The sequence below is a fragment of the Carcharodon carcharias genome, chromosome 11, assembly GCF_017639515.1.
Source record: "Carcharodon carcharias isolate sCarCar2 chromosome 11, sCarCar2.pri, whole genome shotgun sequence".
Lineage (NCBI taxonomy): Eukaryota > Metazoa > Chordata > Chondrichthyes > Lamniformes > Lamnidae > Carcharodon > Carcharodon carcharias.
The window spans coordinates 84280326-84298665 of NC_054477.1; the positions used below are offsets into that span (position 1 = coordinate 84280326).

Genomic DNA, 18340 nt, shown 5'->3' on the forward strand with positions numbered 1-18340 from the left:
GTCAAACTCTGACAATAGGACCGAAGTGCTTTTTAAATACCCTTATTTGGCTACCTGCCACTTTCAGGTGGGCAGCCCTGACACACCCCATCCTGTCTCCGTGAAAATGACGGGGATGGGATAATGACAGTAAATTGAACACTGGCCACCTGCCCTCCTCCACATTTGCCCCACTTGTGCCAAGTTTCATTCCTCACTTAGCAAAAATCTTAAGAATGTCCATGAAATATGAATATTTGGACTTTAGCAACTAAAGCTCAGCTGCTTTAATAACACAATGGGATAGCTATTTGGAACTGACAATCTGATATTAAATAATTAATTTCTATAAATATTTTATGGGTGCCATTGTTTAATGGTGGCTAGAGCTAGCATGGAATGGTATCAACTTACAGTATTTAATTAGTAATGATTAAACTATTAAACATTTAATTGAGGTTGATGTAACAAAACGCTTAATACATGTTAAGTAGTGGACAGCTATGTTTTGGATGTCTTACCTGAAGTAAAACCAGTGCTTCCACCTGAGGGGGTGCACAAATTTGATGTTTGGAATTTGAATTCAATAAAAATCTGGAATTAAATGTCTAATGATGACCATGAAACTATTGTCGATTGTAGGAAAAACCCATCTGGTTCACTAATGTCCTTTAGGGAAGGAAATCTGCTGTCCTACATGTGACTCCCGATCCACAGTAATGTGATTGACTCTTAAATGCCCTCTGGAATGGCCGAGCAAGCCAGTCAGTTGTATCAAACTGCTAAAAAGTCAACAAAAAGGAATGAAACCGGACAGACCACCTGACATCGACCTAGACACCAGAAACGACAATGGCAAACCCAGCCCTGTCGACCCTGCAAAGTCCTCCTCGATAACATCTGGGGGCTCGTGCCAAAATTCAGAGAGCTGTCTCACAGACTCGTCAAGCAACAACCTGACTTGGTCATACTCACGGAATCATAACTTACAAATAATGTCCCAGGCACCACCATCACCATTCCTGGTTACATCCTATCCCACCGGCAGGACAGACCCAGCAGAGGTGGCTACACAGTGGTTTACAGTTGGGAGGGAATTGCCCTAGGAGCCCTCAACATTGACTCTGGACCACATGAAGTCTCATGGCATCAGGTCAAACATGGGCAAGGAAACCTCCTGCTGATTATCACCCCTCCTCAGCTGATGAATCAGTACTCCTCCATGTTGGACACCATTTAGAGGAAGCACTGAGGGTGGCAAGGGTGCAGAATGTACACTAGGTGGGGGACTTCAATGTCCATCACCAAGAATGGCTCAGTAGCACCACGGCAGAGCTGGGTGAGTCCTAAACAACATAGCTGCTAGACTAGGTCTGCGGCAGGTGGTGAGGGAACAAACAAGATAGAAAAGCATATTTGGCCTCAACCTCACCAACCTGCCTGCCGCAGATGCATCTGTCAATGACAGTATTGGTAAGAGTGACAACCGCACAATACTTGTGGAGGCAAAGTCCCGTTTTCACATTGAGGATACCCTCCATCATGTTGTGTGGCACTACCACTGTGCTAAATGGGTTAGATTTCAAACCGATCTAGTGAAGTGTTTTGTCACTTCTTAACAAATTGGAACAAATCAGTCAGGTGGTTTGCAGATTCGCTTTGGTCTAGAGAGGAGTGTTAGCTTAAGTATCTCAGTTTGTTTGCTTAGAAATGGAAGATGCTGTTGTTCCACTTGCTTCTGTTCAGGTTCAACAGCTGCAGCTACAGGTGCTACACGTTTGTCAGTTAAATCAAGTTGGGTTTCACCAACTGGAGCAGGTGTTTCCCAGAAATCTTCCACTGTGACTGGAGACCACAGGAAATTTGGTTCCTTGGATTTGGCTTCTCTAACCTGGTCAGTGTGTCTCTTCCAGATGCCACAGGAAGAATCAACATCATAGGTCAGTGGTCCTTGACGCTTGATGATTCTTCCCAGGAGCCATTTTGGTGCTACACAATAATTTCTGACCCAAACAGACTGATCCAGATTAAACTCACAAGCAGGTTTACTTGCATCATGTGACCTTTTCTGATCAACTTGCCTTGAAGCAATCTTTCCTTTCAAATCCAGAGATAGCAAATCCATCCTGGTACGTAGTCATCTTCCAAACATCGGTTCAGCAGGAGATAAACCTGTTGCTGAATATAGAGTATTATAATAAGTCAAAAAGTTCTTCAGCTTCAACTTCCAATCTGTTTGCATCCTCCCTATTTGGACAAAGTGATTCGCTTCACCATTTGAAGATGGGAGGTAAGGCGAGATGAGAATCTACTTGATCCCATCCATTTTTCAGGAAAGTTCAAAATTCACATGATGTCAGACACAATCTGCTCCAGCAATCCAAAGGTAGTGAACACATTCCGGAGAGCATCAATGGTCTTGGTCTTTGCTGAAGGAGTCAACTTCATGGGAATAGTATGAGGCCACTTTGTGTGGGCATCCAGCATAATCAGGAACGTATATCCGAGAAGTGGTCCGGCAAAGTCCATGTGAAGTCTCTGCCATGGGTGGTCTGGCCAAGCTCATGGATGTATTGGGCAGGTGCAGGAGAAGACTTCATTTCTTGGCATGGAACACAATCACTGACCATGCTTTCAATGTCTTTATCCAAGTGTGGCCACCATACATGTAGACAAGCTTTGCTTTCATTTTGATGATTCACATGTGACTGAGATGAAGTTCTTCTAACACTCGTGTTTGGAATTTCAGAGAATAACAACTCTGATTCTCCATAACAAACAATCGTTTTGCAGTGTCAGCTCAAATCCATGCATGTAGTAAAGTTTAAGATCAGTAGTCACTTCTTGAGGTACACACCAACCTTTCTGTGTGTACAAGTAAACTTTGGACAGCACAGCATCCCCCTGCATTTCAAGTCAAATTTGATCTGCTTTAACAGGTAACATGTCTATCTGGTTCACATTGAAAGCAGTGACTTTACTTTGGATTGTGGAGCTGTGGTGTAATGGAAGTCTGGAAAGTACGTGCACATTTCCATGACTCTCAGTAGAGTGAAAAGTAATTTCGTACTGGTAAGCAGATAAGTGCCCATCTTTGTAGGCTTGCAGCGGCAAGCATTGGGGTTTGTGACTTTGGGCTAAGCAACCAGGTCAAAGGCTTGTGGTCTGTAATTAATGTGAATTTACGCCCATAAAATTATTCGTGGGACTTCTTGACTCCAAGAGCTTCCTTCTCAATTTGAGCTTAATTTTTTTCTGCCTTGGACATTGTGCTTGAAGTGTATGCAATGGGCCTTTCACTATTATCAGGAAATGCATGGGAGATAACAGTTCAAACACCATATCCAGATGCTTCACAAGCCAAGCTGGCAGTAACTTTCCATTGAAACGTGCCAGCATTTTAGCAGAAGTGAACTCTTGCTTGAGTTCCTTAAAACTTTCCTGACAGGCTTGTGACCAATCCCATTTTGCATTCTTCTTCAGCAGATTATTCAGTGATGCTGCCTTGGTAGCCAAATGGGAAGTGAACTTGCCATAGTAATTCACATGTCCCAAAAACAAACAAAGCTCCTTAACATTTTTGGACTGTGGTGCATTTGCCACTGCCTCACCTTTCTGGGTGAGGTTGAGAGGCCAGTTTCAGTGATCACATGCCCCAGGTACTCCACTAAGGGCTTCAGGAATGAGCATTTGGATTTCTTACAGCAGATGCTGTATTTTTCCAGCCTACACAGGACCCTGCCTAGGTTCTCTAAATGATTTGGGAGGTTTTCCCCAGTGATAAACATGGAAGCAGATTACACCAGGGAAGCCGTGCAATATTTTGTCCTTGGCCTCCTGGAATAAGGCTGATGACGACACGATTCCAAATGGTATTCATTTGTATTGGTATAGATCTCTGTGTGTGCTGATGGTTGTATACTTCCTGGAATCTTCCCTCAGCTTCATTCACAAAAATGCCTGTGATAGATCAGGTTTTGTGAATAATTCACCTCCATTCTGAGCAGAGAACAGCTCCTCAATTTTCGGTAGTGAGTACTGATTCACTTTCAGGAAAGGATTAATGGTGATTTTATGGTCACCGCATATTCTGATAGACCCGTCATCCTTCACTACTGAGACAGTTGGAGCTGCCCACTCTGCACAATTAACTTTCTAAATTATCTGAAAGTTTTCAAGTTTCTAGTTCCTGCTCAATTTTCTGTCACATTGATTAAGGAATTGAACATGGTTTGAAGAACTTTGGAGAAGCTTCGAACTTCAGAGAAAGTTTGGCTTCAATGTCTTTAATAACTCCAAGACCTTCTTTGAAGACATTAGTATGTTTGTCTAGCAAGGGATTGAAATGCACTTTGTTTATTTTATTCCAATCCAGCCGAACTTCTTTTAGCCAGTTCCTGCCCATAAGTGATGGATGATCCCCTTTCTCAATGATAAATGGCACCCTTGCTATATGATCTCCATATTTAGCATGAACGGGGATCTTTCCAAGTATATTCACAGGCTCACCAGGCTAAGCTGGAGGAGGGTTTTCTCTAAAGGGTGTTTCTTGAAAATTTTCTCCCATGTCTTCTCTGAAGCAAGAGAAACAGATGCTCCAATGTCAACCTCCATCTCAACTTTTTTTTACCATTTAAGGCAATGTCAACTTTTAGTCCTTCATCTGGTTTCAGATCAGATTGAATGCAATACAATTGCTCTTCCTCATTGTCGCTGTTAGTTTCATTTTCTGTCTCGTCTAGACTCGCACTACTTTTGTATTTTGTTTCCAAGTAGAGCGCCTTTTTAAACTGCCTGTTTATTTTCAAGCGCGACTTGTCTGTGTCCTCCTCATGATGCCCTTTTCTTGTCAGTATTGCTTTACTGTGATCAGCCTTTGATCTACATGCACACTGTATGTGTCCATTTTTTCCACAGTAGCAACAATCAGCAGTTTTCCACTTACAGGCTTCTGCCTTATGCCCTATTCCGTTATAGCAGTAACATGTTTGAAAGAGAGTATTCCCTGACTTTACTATTTTAACTTCAGCATTATTAGAATGTGCTTTCAAATCTCCAGCTTGTTTCTCTGCTATTTCTATGCGCAATCTAGGACACTTCCTTCAGTGTCAACTCTTGCTCCGCTAACAATCTATGCTGAACTATTTCATTTCTTAGTCCACAAACCAAGTGATCACTTGGGTAAGCTTTAAAGTCACAAAGTTCAGCTAATATTCTCAACTCAGCCAGGAACTGGGAAACTGACTCACTGTCATGCTGTTCTCTTCATTAAAACTTGAATCTCTCGGTAATAATTGCTGTTCTGGGATAGATGTGCTTCTGCAAAACATCCACAAGCTCTTTAAGCTTTTATCTGCTGGCTTGTCAGGAGCAAAGAGATTTCTTGTTAAAGTGAAATTTTTCATTCCGATGATGGTAAGGAACACTGAGGCCTGCTTTTCCTCTTCAATCTCATTTGCAATGAAAAACTGTTCCATTTGCTCGACATAAACTACAAAGTCCATAGTAGCTGGATCAAAAGCCTCTAAAAGTCCGTAATAATGAGGCTCCCACCATTGTCACCGTTTGAAGTGTTTTACCACTCCTTAACAATTAAGAATACACAAACAGATACCTGCTTCTGAATTCCCAACTTCCTGTTTGAAAGACAGAAGGTTCCTTTATTTCTTATTCTCCACAAGAGGGCAATACATCCGGGACTTAGCACGCCCTGGTTTGGCAGGTTTTATATAACAATTCTTTTTAACTAAAATGTCCTTTTACAAAAAAAAGCATAAACATTGAACACAAACATCACATCTAGCAACTCAAGATTGGGCATCCAAAAGGTGCTGTGGGCCATCAGCAGCAGCAGAATTGTACTCAACCACAATCTGTAACCTCATGGCCTGGCATATCCCCGACTCTACCATTACCACCAAGCCAAGGCATTAAACCTGGTTCAATGGAGAGTGCAGGAGGGCAAACAAGGAACAGCACCAAGCATACCTGAAAATAAGGTGTCAACCTGGCGAAGCTACAACATAGGACAGCTTGCATGCCAAACAGCATAAGCAGCAAGTGATAGACAGAGCTAAGCAATTCCACAACCAATGGATCAGATCTAAACTTTGCGGTCCTGCCACATCCAGTCATGAATGGTGGTGGACAATTAAACAATCCACTGGGGAGGAAGCTCCACAAATATCCCCATCCTCGATGATGAAGGAGCCCAGCACAGCAGTGCAAATGAATCCCAAGAATCTTCAGCTAGAAATGCTGAGTGGATGATCCATCTTGTCCTCCTCCGGAGGTCTCCAGCATTACAGATGCCTTTCTTCAGCCAATTCGATTCACTCCACTTGACATCAAGAAATGGTTGAAGGTACGGAATAGCGCAAAAGCTGTGGGGGCTGACAATATTCCGGGAATAGTACTTAAGACTTGTGCTCCAGCGCTTGCCGCACCCCTAGCCAAGCTGTTCCAGTACAGGTACAACACTGGCACCTAATCGGCTATGTGGAAAATTGCCCAGCTATTTCCTGTACACAAAAAGCAGAACAAATCTAGCCTGGCCAATTACTGTTCCGTCAGTCTACTCTCGATCATCAGTAAAGTGATGGAAATGGTCATCAACAGTGCTATCAAGTGGCACTTGCTTAGCAATAACCTGCTCACTGATGCTCAGTTTGGATTCCACCAGGGTCATGCAGCTTCTGACCACATTACAACCTTGGTTCAAACATGGGGAAAAGAGCTGAATTCCAGAGGTGAGGGTGACTGCCCTTGACATCAAGGGCAGAATTTTCCCTCTGTCAGGGCTGAAGTTTAGGAGCGAGTACGTGAAGGCGTGCCTCCGATTGGCGCCCGATTGGGGGCGCGCCACCATTTTACTTGGGCGGGCCAGTTAAGGCCGGCCCAGCGTTCCGTCCGCAAGGAGGCGCTATTCAGTCCCTGTGCGGGCAGGGGGGAGGGATTCCCTGAGCCGCCTTTGCACGAATGAGTGCACTCATCTCCCTGAGGCTAAGGGCTGCCTCAGGGAGATTGGCTCCTGTCTGAAAAAAATACTAAAAACAGAAGAAATAAATTTCCCTGACATGTCTCCCCATGTGACACTGTCACATGAATTGGGACATGTCCATTACTTTCATTGACAATTTCATTAAAAATTTTAAAACCTACATGAAACCTCATCCCACCCGTGGATGAGGTTTTATGCTGTTTCTTAAGCCTGCCAGGGTTCCTCCCCTGCCCGCCAACCTTAAGGTTGGATGGGCAGTTCCATTAATTTCTTTAACTACTTTGTCAATGGCTTAAATTGGCCATTGACAGGTCGCAGGCACACAGCTGATTCTGCTGAGCCCCCGCCGACCTGAAAACTGAAATGAGGCGGGGTGAGGTCAGGAGTTCCGCCCGATGTTATCCTGCGTCATTTTATGCGTTGGCAAGCGGGCCCCACCCCCTGCTCACCGACCGGGAAATCCTGGCCCAAGGCAGCATTTGACCAAGTGTGGCATCAAGGAACCTTCAAAACTGAAGTCAATGGGAATCAGGAGAAACTCCACTGGTTGATGGCATAACTAGCACAAAGGAAGATGGTTGTGGTTGTTGGAGGTCAGTCATCTCAGTACCAAGACATCATTGCAGGAGTTCCTCAGGTTAGTGTCCCAGGCCAACCATTGTCAGCTGCTTCATCAATGACCTTCCTTCCATCATAAGGTCAGAAGTGGGGATGTACACTGAATCTTGCACAATGTTCAGCACCATTCACAATAGCCAGAATTTGGATTTGTATTAATTTTGATATATGAATTGCAAAACATATAAGATAAGCAAAATGGCCATAGGCTCAAAAATATGTTTCTAAGCTAAAACTGCATGAGACTACTCTTTCTTCCTCATGGGAGCACAAAGCTGCTAATTTATTTCTCCAGTAATAAGGGATAAAGTTGCCTATTGTATGGTAGTACTTGCTAAAAGAGATGTTACTGTTGATCAATTATGATTAAGTTGCACCTAGGCACTTCAAGTAAATTGCTCTGATGAACCAATTCAGATATTAAACCGGAACTACATTAGTGCTGATGAAGAAAGCTAAAGATGGTTGAAATAGTAGCACAAAAACCTTATTTCCAGAATATTGTGATAAGCATTAAAACCCAATTGGCCAACCAGCAACAAACTCAAGCTTTTCGAAGCACAATCAAGGCATTGATAATGGTAACAGTTTAAATAGAACAGGTGGACTGCAAAAGCTATATGAGTGAGGATAAAAAAATGACAGTGGTGAAAACAGCAACAAAAAATGAACAGCCAGTAAGAAGTGGAAAACAAGAATGCAAACCTACTTAGCAAGAGTAGAAAAAGTGTCTCCTGTATTTGGGCTATTGAGAGCTGTTGGAACTGTAGCTTTTGTTATTAAGTTCAGTTGGTAGAGAATTAGAAAAGTCTTCAGTGATTCACAACATAAAGGGATATTCTTTGATTAATGTGTGGTGGGTGGTAGATGGATTTCCACTGCCTCTATGCAATGATGTAAGTTGATGCATCATAATATCTAGGTGTTGACAAAGTTGACAGGCAGCACTCTGATTATGAGGGAAAGAAACTGATTGAAGGGAAATCTGGTAGCTTCTCGTTAGAGCTACACTGGACTGCTTGTTGGCTACTAAGTGCTCAGCTCCTATGCTTTCGTCAGTAGCATTGCTTGCCTATTTCCCAGCTGTTTCCAAAGTGCAGTGGCAATGCAGTGTTAAGTGCTCTCTGATTCTTAGCCTGATACCATCTCATTTAAATTAAACTGTATGCAACTGTCAATTATGGAACAGTCAAATCAGTGGAAACAGTCAGCATTTTCTATACTTGGCTATGGATACAAAGTGATAACATTATTGATAGTGGAACCCAAGTGGTACTGAGCTAGTTAGCTGGCTGTGAAGTTCTAGAAAATGTTGCTTAAATGAGGAAACATCTTGAATAAAACAATTAATGCTGACTAAACCAGTTATTTCCAAAAACATTAACTTTTACAATACTGAAACATTGAAGGTTAGTAATTTTGATACTATAATTACTCACAGAAGACAGAAAGATGAAGGTTTGTATCTTGCTGGAGCATCTCATAGATGTTAAGACTTTTCTCTGCACCCTTTAGTTCAAAATAGTTCTGCACTGTAACTTGCTGGAAGTGGTTTAGTTAGTATCAATTGCTTTTTTCAAGACGTTTCTTAATTTAAGCAACATTTGCTAGAACTTAGTCTCAGGGAGATGTCTACTCTTTTGCATGCATGCATGAAAGAGCGCACTCTGACAGTTGGGGAATCCCTCCCCCCCTCCCACAGGAAGCGCATAGCACTTCCCATGTACAGTGAAGTATAAGAAAGGCATAGCTTTCCTTTATCCTTTGCTGTACAGTCAGACATTAGCCAATGCGTCAAAAATTACATCTTTTCCCCGGGCTTTTGATCAGCGCTCCAGGTGTGAACCAAGACTAGGGGCTGAATTTTGCCATCGGCAAGCAGGGGGCAGGAACCGCTCGCCAACGTGTAAAATGACATGGGATGACGTCGGGGGAAACCCCTGGTGACATCCCGCCCCATTTAAAGTTTCAGGAAGGCGAGGGCACAGCCAAATTAGCTGTGTGCCTGCCGACCTGTCAACAGCCAATTGAGGTCATTGAGAGGATCATTTGAACAATTAAAGGACCTGCCAGTCCAACCTTAAGGTTGGCGGGCAGGCCAGGAGCCCCGGTGGGAATTAGAAAAAGCATGAAACCTCATCCACCGGCGGGATGAGGTTTATTGTAGGGATTTTAAAAGTTTAATAAAGTTTTAATGTAATTTATGAACATGTCCTATCTCAACATGAGGGAGACATGTTAAGGATTTGTTTTCTTTCTATTTTTAATGTCTTTAAAACTGTCAGCGATCTCCCTGAGGGAGCACTTAGCCTCAAGGAGATGTGCGCTCTTTCATGCGCATACGCAAAAGAGCGTACTCTCACTTTTGGAGAATCCCCCCCACCCACACAGGAAGCGCTTAGCACTTCCCAGCGGACGTCACGCTGGGTGGGCCTTACTTGGCCTGCCCACGTAAAATAACGGCGGGGCCCACATCTCTGGTAGGGATTGGCTCCCCGCCTGCTGGAGATTGGGTCGGGTCCACCCGACTGGTAGGCAGAAAATTCTGCCCATGGATATTGTGAGTATTGTTCAAGGAACATATAACCTCTTAATCTCTTGTTTGAGTTAAAGCAAAGAGCTGGAGAGGAAGTCCCAGTTTTTCTGTGAGATAAAATAAGGAAGCTGAGGAGCAAGGCTGGGGCTGTGTGGAAGATTCAGCTTTGTGGATATCCAGACAACTGGATGTGTAGGCCTTTGATCTCATAGTTTAGAGTAAGTCAGGGAGCTGGATGAAAGAGGCCAGTTATCCTATAGTTTAAAAGGCAAAACACGAACTGGATTGGGAGGATTCAGTTTCTGTGGGGTATTTATAAAACGAGGACATATACTGAACTGAAAGAGATCTGTTTGAAAGTTTTGCTTTTCATTGATGGGTTTTGCATGATGTTCATCTGTTCCTCATGCCATGTGATTTTGAAACATTGTTCAAATAAGTTAGTTCGAGAATTTTATAATTTTATACCTTTGCCAGTGTTATTATTTATTCTATTCAAGTCTGAACTCTCAGAACTGTTCAAGTGTTACACCATACATTTGTGCAAACAAGAAGAAGTTTATTCATGAAGAATTCTTCATCAAAACTCATTTCCGTTTTGTTGATGTATTTACCATTAAGCACACAGAGCAGAATATCTCCACTCAGTGGGCAGAGTTTAATGCCCTCCCCCATGGCAAGTTTGAGTGGGGAACCCTCTGCCTTCCCTCCTCTGTCCGTTAGATCCGAGGTGCCCTGCCTCCAATTGATATCCTTAAGTAAGCAATTAATGCCCACTTAAGGGCCTCATCCTGCTGCCACTGGTACTCAGAAATGATTATTAAAGGCTATAACTCTCCCTGACCACAAGCTAATTCAACAGCATTCAATGTGACCTAACATCATATCAGGCAGCTATCTAGCTGAGCTATGAAAAATAACATACTGTGATGTACTTATTCATCACTAGTTCCTACCCATTGTGTGAAATATCCTACGGACAAAATGGCTTGAAATGTACAGCAATGCATTATGATGATCAGCCAGCTTCCTCCCACTTAGTATGAACTAAGGCTTCTTCAAAATGAAATGTTTTCATTTACAGGGTTTCAATGTGAAATGTTCAAACTAAAAAGGTGTTGATTAAAAAGCAACTATTAACCAAATGTTCAGGCACAGTCGGAAGGTAGTATATTCTATCCATCCTATTTGTTCTCTTGCTAAACACTGGATTAGGTATCCAAAACCATGATGTAGTTAATAATGCAAAGATAATGAGTTGTACGAGGTAGCAAAAATGAGTCCTTATTTTCCTATCAAAACATTTTAAGCAAAGGATTGGAGAATATAAACAGTAATAAATGTAGAGAGATTCTATGGTGTGCCACTTAAAATCTATGTTATGGCTGATAGAGCAATCTACTGCAATTGCGATACTGTATATAAAAACAGATATTTTGTGGCAACTTGTATATTAGCTTTGAAGAGTTCCGCATTATCACAAGAAACATTGTTTCATAAAAGCCATTGGTGTGCGTAGGAAGGCAAAATATAAAAAGCACTAAATTGGGATTATTTAACCCTCTGAACTAAATACATTCAAAGAATCATTAGGTCATGTTTTCTGAGATCTACAACACAGCAACAAGTTGCATCAAAAAATATAAACAAATATTATCAAATAAATCACAATGATGCCAAGATATCACAGATTTTTTTAAAACTATTTTGTTTCACCAAAATATTAAAATCAATGTATTTTTCATTGTCTGCATTACTTTTTTACAATTTAAGGGATCCCATAACTAGTTACAATTAAACTGTTCTATCATCTTTCAACTAATAGCCCTTCCTGTGGTATATTTCACTAAAAAAAATCCATAAAATTTCCTACATTTTGACATTAGAACATTCTGTTGTGCAATTATAAATCTTACCCGCGGTAGTTTTTCTTTTCTGGCATTGTGCACAATTCTTCGGCCCAATTTCTTGGCATACCAGACAGAGGCCAGCATACTGTAGTAATCTCCTCAATATGCAGAACAACTTATTCACAGCTTCTTGCACAGCACATAAAGAATTGTGGAGATCAAGCACCTAGCTACCAGTACTGTGCTGAGTCCTTCTCCAAATGCTTTCACTTCAGAAAACCCTCAACACATCTGCAGGTACATTTACATATTACTAGTAGGAGACTAGGATGAGGTATCTTTGCAGCAAGCTCACATCTCCTCTGACAACTGCCAGTCTGCAGTTTCTTAAAGCTGTCACAAGATATGTGCATGAGAAAGAGAAATGTAGAAATTGGAATCTGAAATGTTAGGAACTAGATTACTCCATTTAAACTGAAGCTCACAATGTTCCTTTGCTTTTTTTCCCCAGTGACTGCAAGACCCAAGTTTTGTTTAACTGGTAAGCAGCAAACTTCCTAACCTTAAAATCAGCAGATTTTCAGTCAAATATAAATGCTCTTCTGTCCAAATATAATTTTTTAGCTTTTCACTGTTGTGTCAAGAGAAAATGATCTAACAGCATCTTTAGATCTCCCAGACAGAAGCAAGACAGCTGTGAAACCAAAATTATAAAAAATAAATTTAACATCAACTTCCCCCTAAGGCCCACAATTTTTGGGAAGGTCTCAATTAAGCCAGCACTCTTGCTGGAAGCAGGGAGGGTCTCATTATCCATTGCAAATTGGGGCCCTATTACATTGTTAGGACTCCAATGCCAATTAAGCATCGTACTTGCTGAGTGTTGAATTCACACACTGCACTGAGAAAAAAATGATCAGAGCCAATGTCTATTAAGGAGGTTACAAGGGGAGCAACAAAAAATAATTTATTTCACACTTTGTGCACAGTATGAGCATAACTGCTCTCTCTGAGCATTGCAGTTAATCCTACCCCTTTCAATAATGCTCTCTATTGCCCTCCCAACTGGCCCAGCCTTTCCTTTCAACCTTTTGCTGCAGGCGGGTGCAATGTGGATAACCCATCTGGATTTTCCATCCCCCAAAAGGACAAACTGCTTGTCAGTGCGCTGAAGGCTCTGGCAGCTCACCAGTTGAATGCAAATGAGGCCTGACTATCAAATGGTTCGAACCTCATATAGGCAGCATCAGGCAGCTGCTGCAACCAGACTGAAATTGATCCCTACATTTTAGCTCACTCAGTTAAAATATTCCCCTTCCTTAAGTCAAATATTTCAGTGTGCATCGTAGTGTACACTGCTAACTAAATAACAGGCATAACAAATTAGATCTTCCAGAGTTAAGTATATTTCTGGAGAAACCAACTGGTCTAGTACATACCATTTTCAATATAAAAAGAATTCCAGAAGACATAGCCATGTCTCAGTTACAATATAAAAAATACTGAATTGCTTTGCAAAAATATATCTTCATTTGGAACAAACCATTTTGACTAAATCACAAGGCGCTCATAAGTGAAATGTAACTGTGCAACGTTAACTCCCGGGCAACTTAAATTCCTCCTACAGGAAGGGTTGTATTAATAATGTGTTGATAATGTTAGAACAGTATTCTTACTGTGTCTGATTGGTGTGCATTATATGAATGTTATGGTCTTTATGTGAACCACGTATATTTGCTGTCAAAATGTTCATATGGCCATATCATTATGTTTTTGATTGTGAAGACTTGCTTCAGATGATTGTTACTTAAAACTGCAATTACTATTTCATTTCCATTTTGTATATCTGTGATGCATTGCAAATTCAGGAAGTTTATCACCAATCATAAAGCAGAAATCTGAAGTGAAATGTGATGCTCTGCAGCCATGCGCACACCTCTGACGCTCCTGTTGCTGAAAAGAAATGCACTCACTGGTGCACACAGTGCAGGCCAAGTGCACAATCACAGTCATTCTTGACACCTTTCTGGTTGGCAGCAGGCATAACAGTGTATATTCAATGACTCAGCCTCCACAGCACTCAGGGGTAGAGAATTCCAAAAAATTGCAACCCACTGAGAGAAGAAATTCCTCCTCATCTCATTCTTAAATGTGTAACCCCTTATTCTATGGCCTAGGTCTAATGCCCTTTAGGGAAGGAAATCTGACATCCTTACCTGGTCTGGCCTAGATCCACACCAATGTGGTTGACTCTTAGCTGCCCTCTGAGATGGCCTAGCAAGCCATTCAGTTGTATGAAACCGTTACAAAAAGGAATGAAACTGGATGGACTTCCCAATATCGACCTAGGCACCAGCAATGGCACACCCAGCCCTGTCAGCCCTGCAAAGTCCTCCTAAGCAATATCTCAGGGCTTGTGGCAAAATTGGGAGAGCTGTCCCAAATCAAGCAACAGTCTGACATATCATATTCATGGGGCAGAATTTTTAAGGTCGGCGGGCAGGCACGCACTCGACCCGATCGGGCACAAAATTACGCAGGATGACGTCAGGCGAGCAATATTACGATTGGCAAGCACACTTCCAACATTTGCACACACTCACTGACAATTAAGGGGCCAGTTAGTGCAAATAAAGCTGTAATTGTTCCGAATTTTCATGGTTCATCCAACTTTACAGTTGTGGACAGTCAAATTGGCCAGGCAGACTTTGTATTTTTCATGAAACCTCATCCAAGGGCAGGATGAGGTTTCCGTTATTAAATAATTTAAAAAAATGTATGGACAGCATTTTCATGTTCAGGTGACTGATTGTGATGCAGACATTTTTTTCCAGAATGTGAAGCTTTCTTTATTGGTTTTAAAGGCCAGAATATTATGCTGGGTGTGCAGGATCACGCCCGAAATACCCAAGCGTGAATTGACGCACAATGACGTCGGGTGTGTGTCCCGACATCATTGTGCAGTCCTGCAATGTTTTGTTTGGCAGATGTGCGCTGGAGTCGGCTGCGCGCCCGCCGATAATTAAAAGGTCTATTAAGGCCATTAACAATCTCATTAATTTGAAATTTATGCTGCACATCCAACCTAACAGTTGGCGGGCAGATGAAAAGGCTAAGCGGCCTTTGAATTTTTTAGGAAACCTCATCCACGAGCGGGATGAGGTTTCCTAAAGATAATACACATTAAATAAAAATTTTATTTTGGAATTAAAAACATGTCCCATCTCATTGGACAGAGTCACAAGAGGGGACATGTTTTATTAAATTCTTACAGTCCTTATTAATTTTTGAAAAAAGTGCTTCAATCTCCCTGAGGCAGCTCCGTGCCTCAGAGAGATTGAAGTGATGTTTTGCATGCATGTGCAAACTGAGCGCGAGGCCTGCACTCCCTTCTCCCCACACCTGCACAGGCAGTGCTCAGCGTTGCCACTCACGAGCCACGCAAGGCAGGCCTTAATTGGCTCGCCCACTTGGAATTGCTGTCCGGAGCCGATCGTGGGCGGTGGTAGGCTTCCTGACCGCCCCCACTGAGCACCCTCGCCAAGGGCAAAACCCTGCCCAAAGTCTTCAGCTCCCTGAGGCAGCTCTTTGCCCTCAGGGAGCTTTCATTCAGTGCTCGCCTGCGCCTGCACTTATATCAGCCCCTGCCCTCCCCTTGCCCCCACCCCGGCAGCGCTGAGCATTTCAGCGCGTGCTTCATGCTGACTGGCCATTAATTGGCCAGCCAGCATGAAATCGTGATTGGGAGCCAATCACGGGCGGTGGTCTGTTCCCCAGCCACTCCCGGGCCCGCCGATCGTGCCTGTACGCTGACCTAAAAATCCTACTCGTGGAATCATACCCTACAGACTATGTCCCAGGAATCACCATCACCATCCCTAGGTATGTCCTGCCCTCCGACCGGACAGACTCACTAGAGGTGGCGACACAGTAGCATACAGTCAAGAGGGAGTTGCCCTGGGAGTTTTCAATATCAACTCTGGACCCTATGGGCAGATTTTTACGTCCCGCAGGCGGTTGCGTGTCTGATCCAAATGGGCGTAAACTAGTATGCGATGACGTCTGGCGAGCGTCCCAATGTCATCGCTAACTCGCATGATATTTCAGTTGGAGGGTACGCACAAGAGTTGGCAGCCACTTGCCGACAATTAAGAGGCCTTTAATCAATTAATTAAAAACATTTTTTCATTGCCTGTCCAACCTTACAGTTGGCGGGCGGCGAAATGGCCAGACAGACTTTGGATTTTTTATGAAACCTCATCCATGGGTGGGATGAGGTTTCCAACAGTAATTTTTAAAAATTTAACATTTTTAAACATAATTTTTAATATGTCCCTGTCCATGTGACTGAATCATATGTGGGGACATGTTTCTCTCATTTTTAAAATCTGTATTTCTGTTTCTATAAATCTTCAGCTTGCTGAGGTAGCTCCATACCTTCAAGGAGCTTTCAGTGCATGCTCCCCAGCACATGCGCAGACTTCTGCGCTCGCACTCCTCCCGCCCCCACCCCAGCAGCGCTGAGGCTTCCTGCGCGCATTTCATGCTGGCTGGCCGTTAATTGGCCAGCCAGCGTGAAATTGCAACTGGGGTCAATCATGGGCTAAAGACCGTTTCCCAACTGCTCCCAGGCCTGCCCACTGCACCTGCCCGATGACTGGAAAATCCTGCTCCATGAATTCATATGGCATCAGGTCAAACATGGGCAAGCAAACCTCCTCATGATTAACAACTACTGCCCCAACCCCCCACTTTGAGGGAAGCACCGAGGGCCCAGAATGTACTCTGGGCATGGGACTTCAATGTCCATCATCAAGACAGGCTCGATAGCGTCACTACTAACCGAGCTGGCCGAGTCCTAAAGGGCATAGCTTCTAGACTGGGCCTGTGGCAGATGGAGCCAACAAGAGGATAAAACATACTTGATCTTGTCCTCACCAATATACCTGTCACAGATGCATCTGTCCATGACAGTATTTGTAGGAGTGCTTGTGGAGATGAAGTCCTGCCTTCATATTGAGGATACCCGCTATCGTGTTGTAAGGCACTACCACTGTGCTAAATGGAATAAATTTCAAATAGGTCTAGCAATTCAAAACTGGGCATCCATGAGGCACTGTGGGTGATCAGTTGCAACAGAATTGTTTACAACCACAATCTTTAACCTCATGGCCAGGTATATCCTCCACTCTACCATTACCATCAAACAAGGGTATCAACCCTGGTTCAATGAAGTGCGCAGGAAAGCATGCCAGGAGTAGCACCAGGCATACCTAAAAATGAAGCATCAACCTGGTAAAACTACAAACAGACTACTTGCACGCCAAACAGCGAAAGCCAGCATGTGATAAGCAGAACTAAACGATCCTACAACCAACCGATCAGATCTAAGCTCTATAGTCCTGCCATATCCAGTCATGAATGGTGGTGGACAGTTAAACAACTAAATGAAGGAGGAAGCTCCACAACTATACCCATGCTCAATGATGTGGGAGCCCAGCACATCAGTGCAAAAGACAAGGCTGAAGCATCTGCAGCCATCTTCGGCCAGAAGTGAAGAGTGGATGATCCATCTCGGCCTCTCCCTGAGTTCCCCAGCATCTCAGATGTCAACCTCCAGCTAATTTGATTCACTCCACCAGTTACAGGGCACAAGTCAGGAGTGTGATGGAATACTCTTCACTGGCCTGGATGAGTGCAGCTTCAACAATAGTGAGAAGCTTGACACCATCCAGGACAAAGTAGCCCGCTTGATTGGCAGCCTATCCACCACCTCCAGCAACCATTCCCTCAAACACTGACACAAAGTGGTGGCAGTGTGCACCATCTACAAGATGCGCTGCACCAACTCACCAAGGTTCCTTCGATAGCACCTTCTGAACCTGCAACCTTCACCACCTAGAAGGACAAGGGCAGCAGATGCATGGGAGCACCATCACCTGCAAGTTCCCCTCCAAGCCACATACCATCCTGACTTGGAACTATATTGCCATTCCTTCACTATAGCTGGGTCAAAATGCTGGAACTGCCTCCCAAAGAGCACTGCAGGTGTTCCAACACCACAAGGACGGCGGCAGTTCATGAAGACAGTTCACTGCCACCTCTCAAGGGCAATTAGGGATGGGCAATCAAAACGCTAGCCTAGCTAGCAACACCCACATCCTAAGAAAGAATAAAAAAAGCAGAGACAAAAAGTCTACCAGGGCAATAGCTAAGTGGAAAGGTCTACTTCATATTTCATCAATATGGAGGATGGATCATTCTGAAGTTAATGGCTGCAACATTACAGAATCTAATCACCTTGGCCATAAAACTATCGCCATGATGTGTCTAGGCATTAGCTAAGCAAATACTTTC

The 18340-nt window shown here is 43.2% G+C and overlaps 1 protein-coding gene across 1 annotated transcript in view; it reads right to left on the reverse strand.

Moving 5' to 3' along the window:
- dlg2 (discs, large homolog 2 (Drosophila)) overlaps window positions 1–12127 on the reverse strand; it is a 916179-nt gene extending 904052 nt beyond the window's left edge. Inside the window, 1 exon segment of the mRNA XM_041198640.1 lies at window positions 12050–12127. Within this exon segment, the coding sequence (XP_041054574.1) occupies window positions 12050–12127 (78 nt within the window).
- Window positions 12128–18340: the final 6213 nt, after the last annotated feature.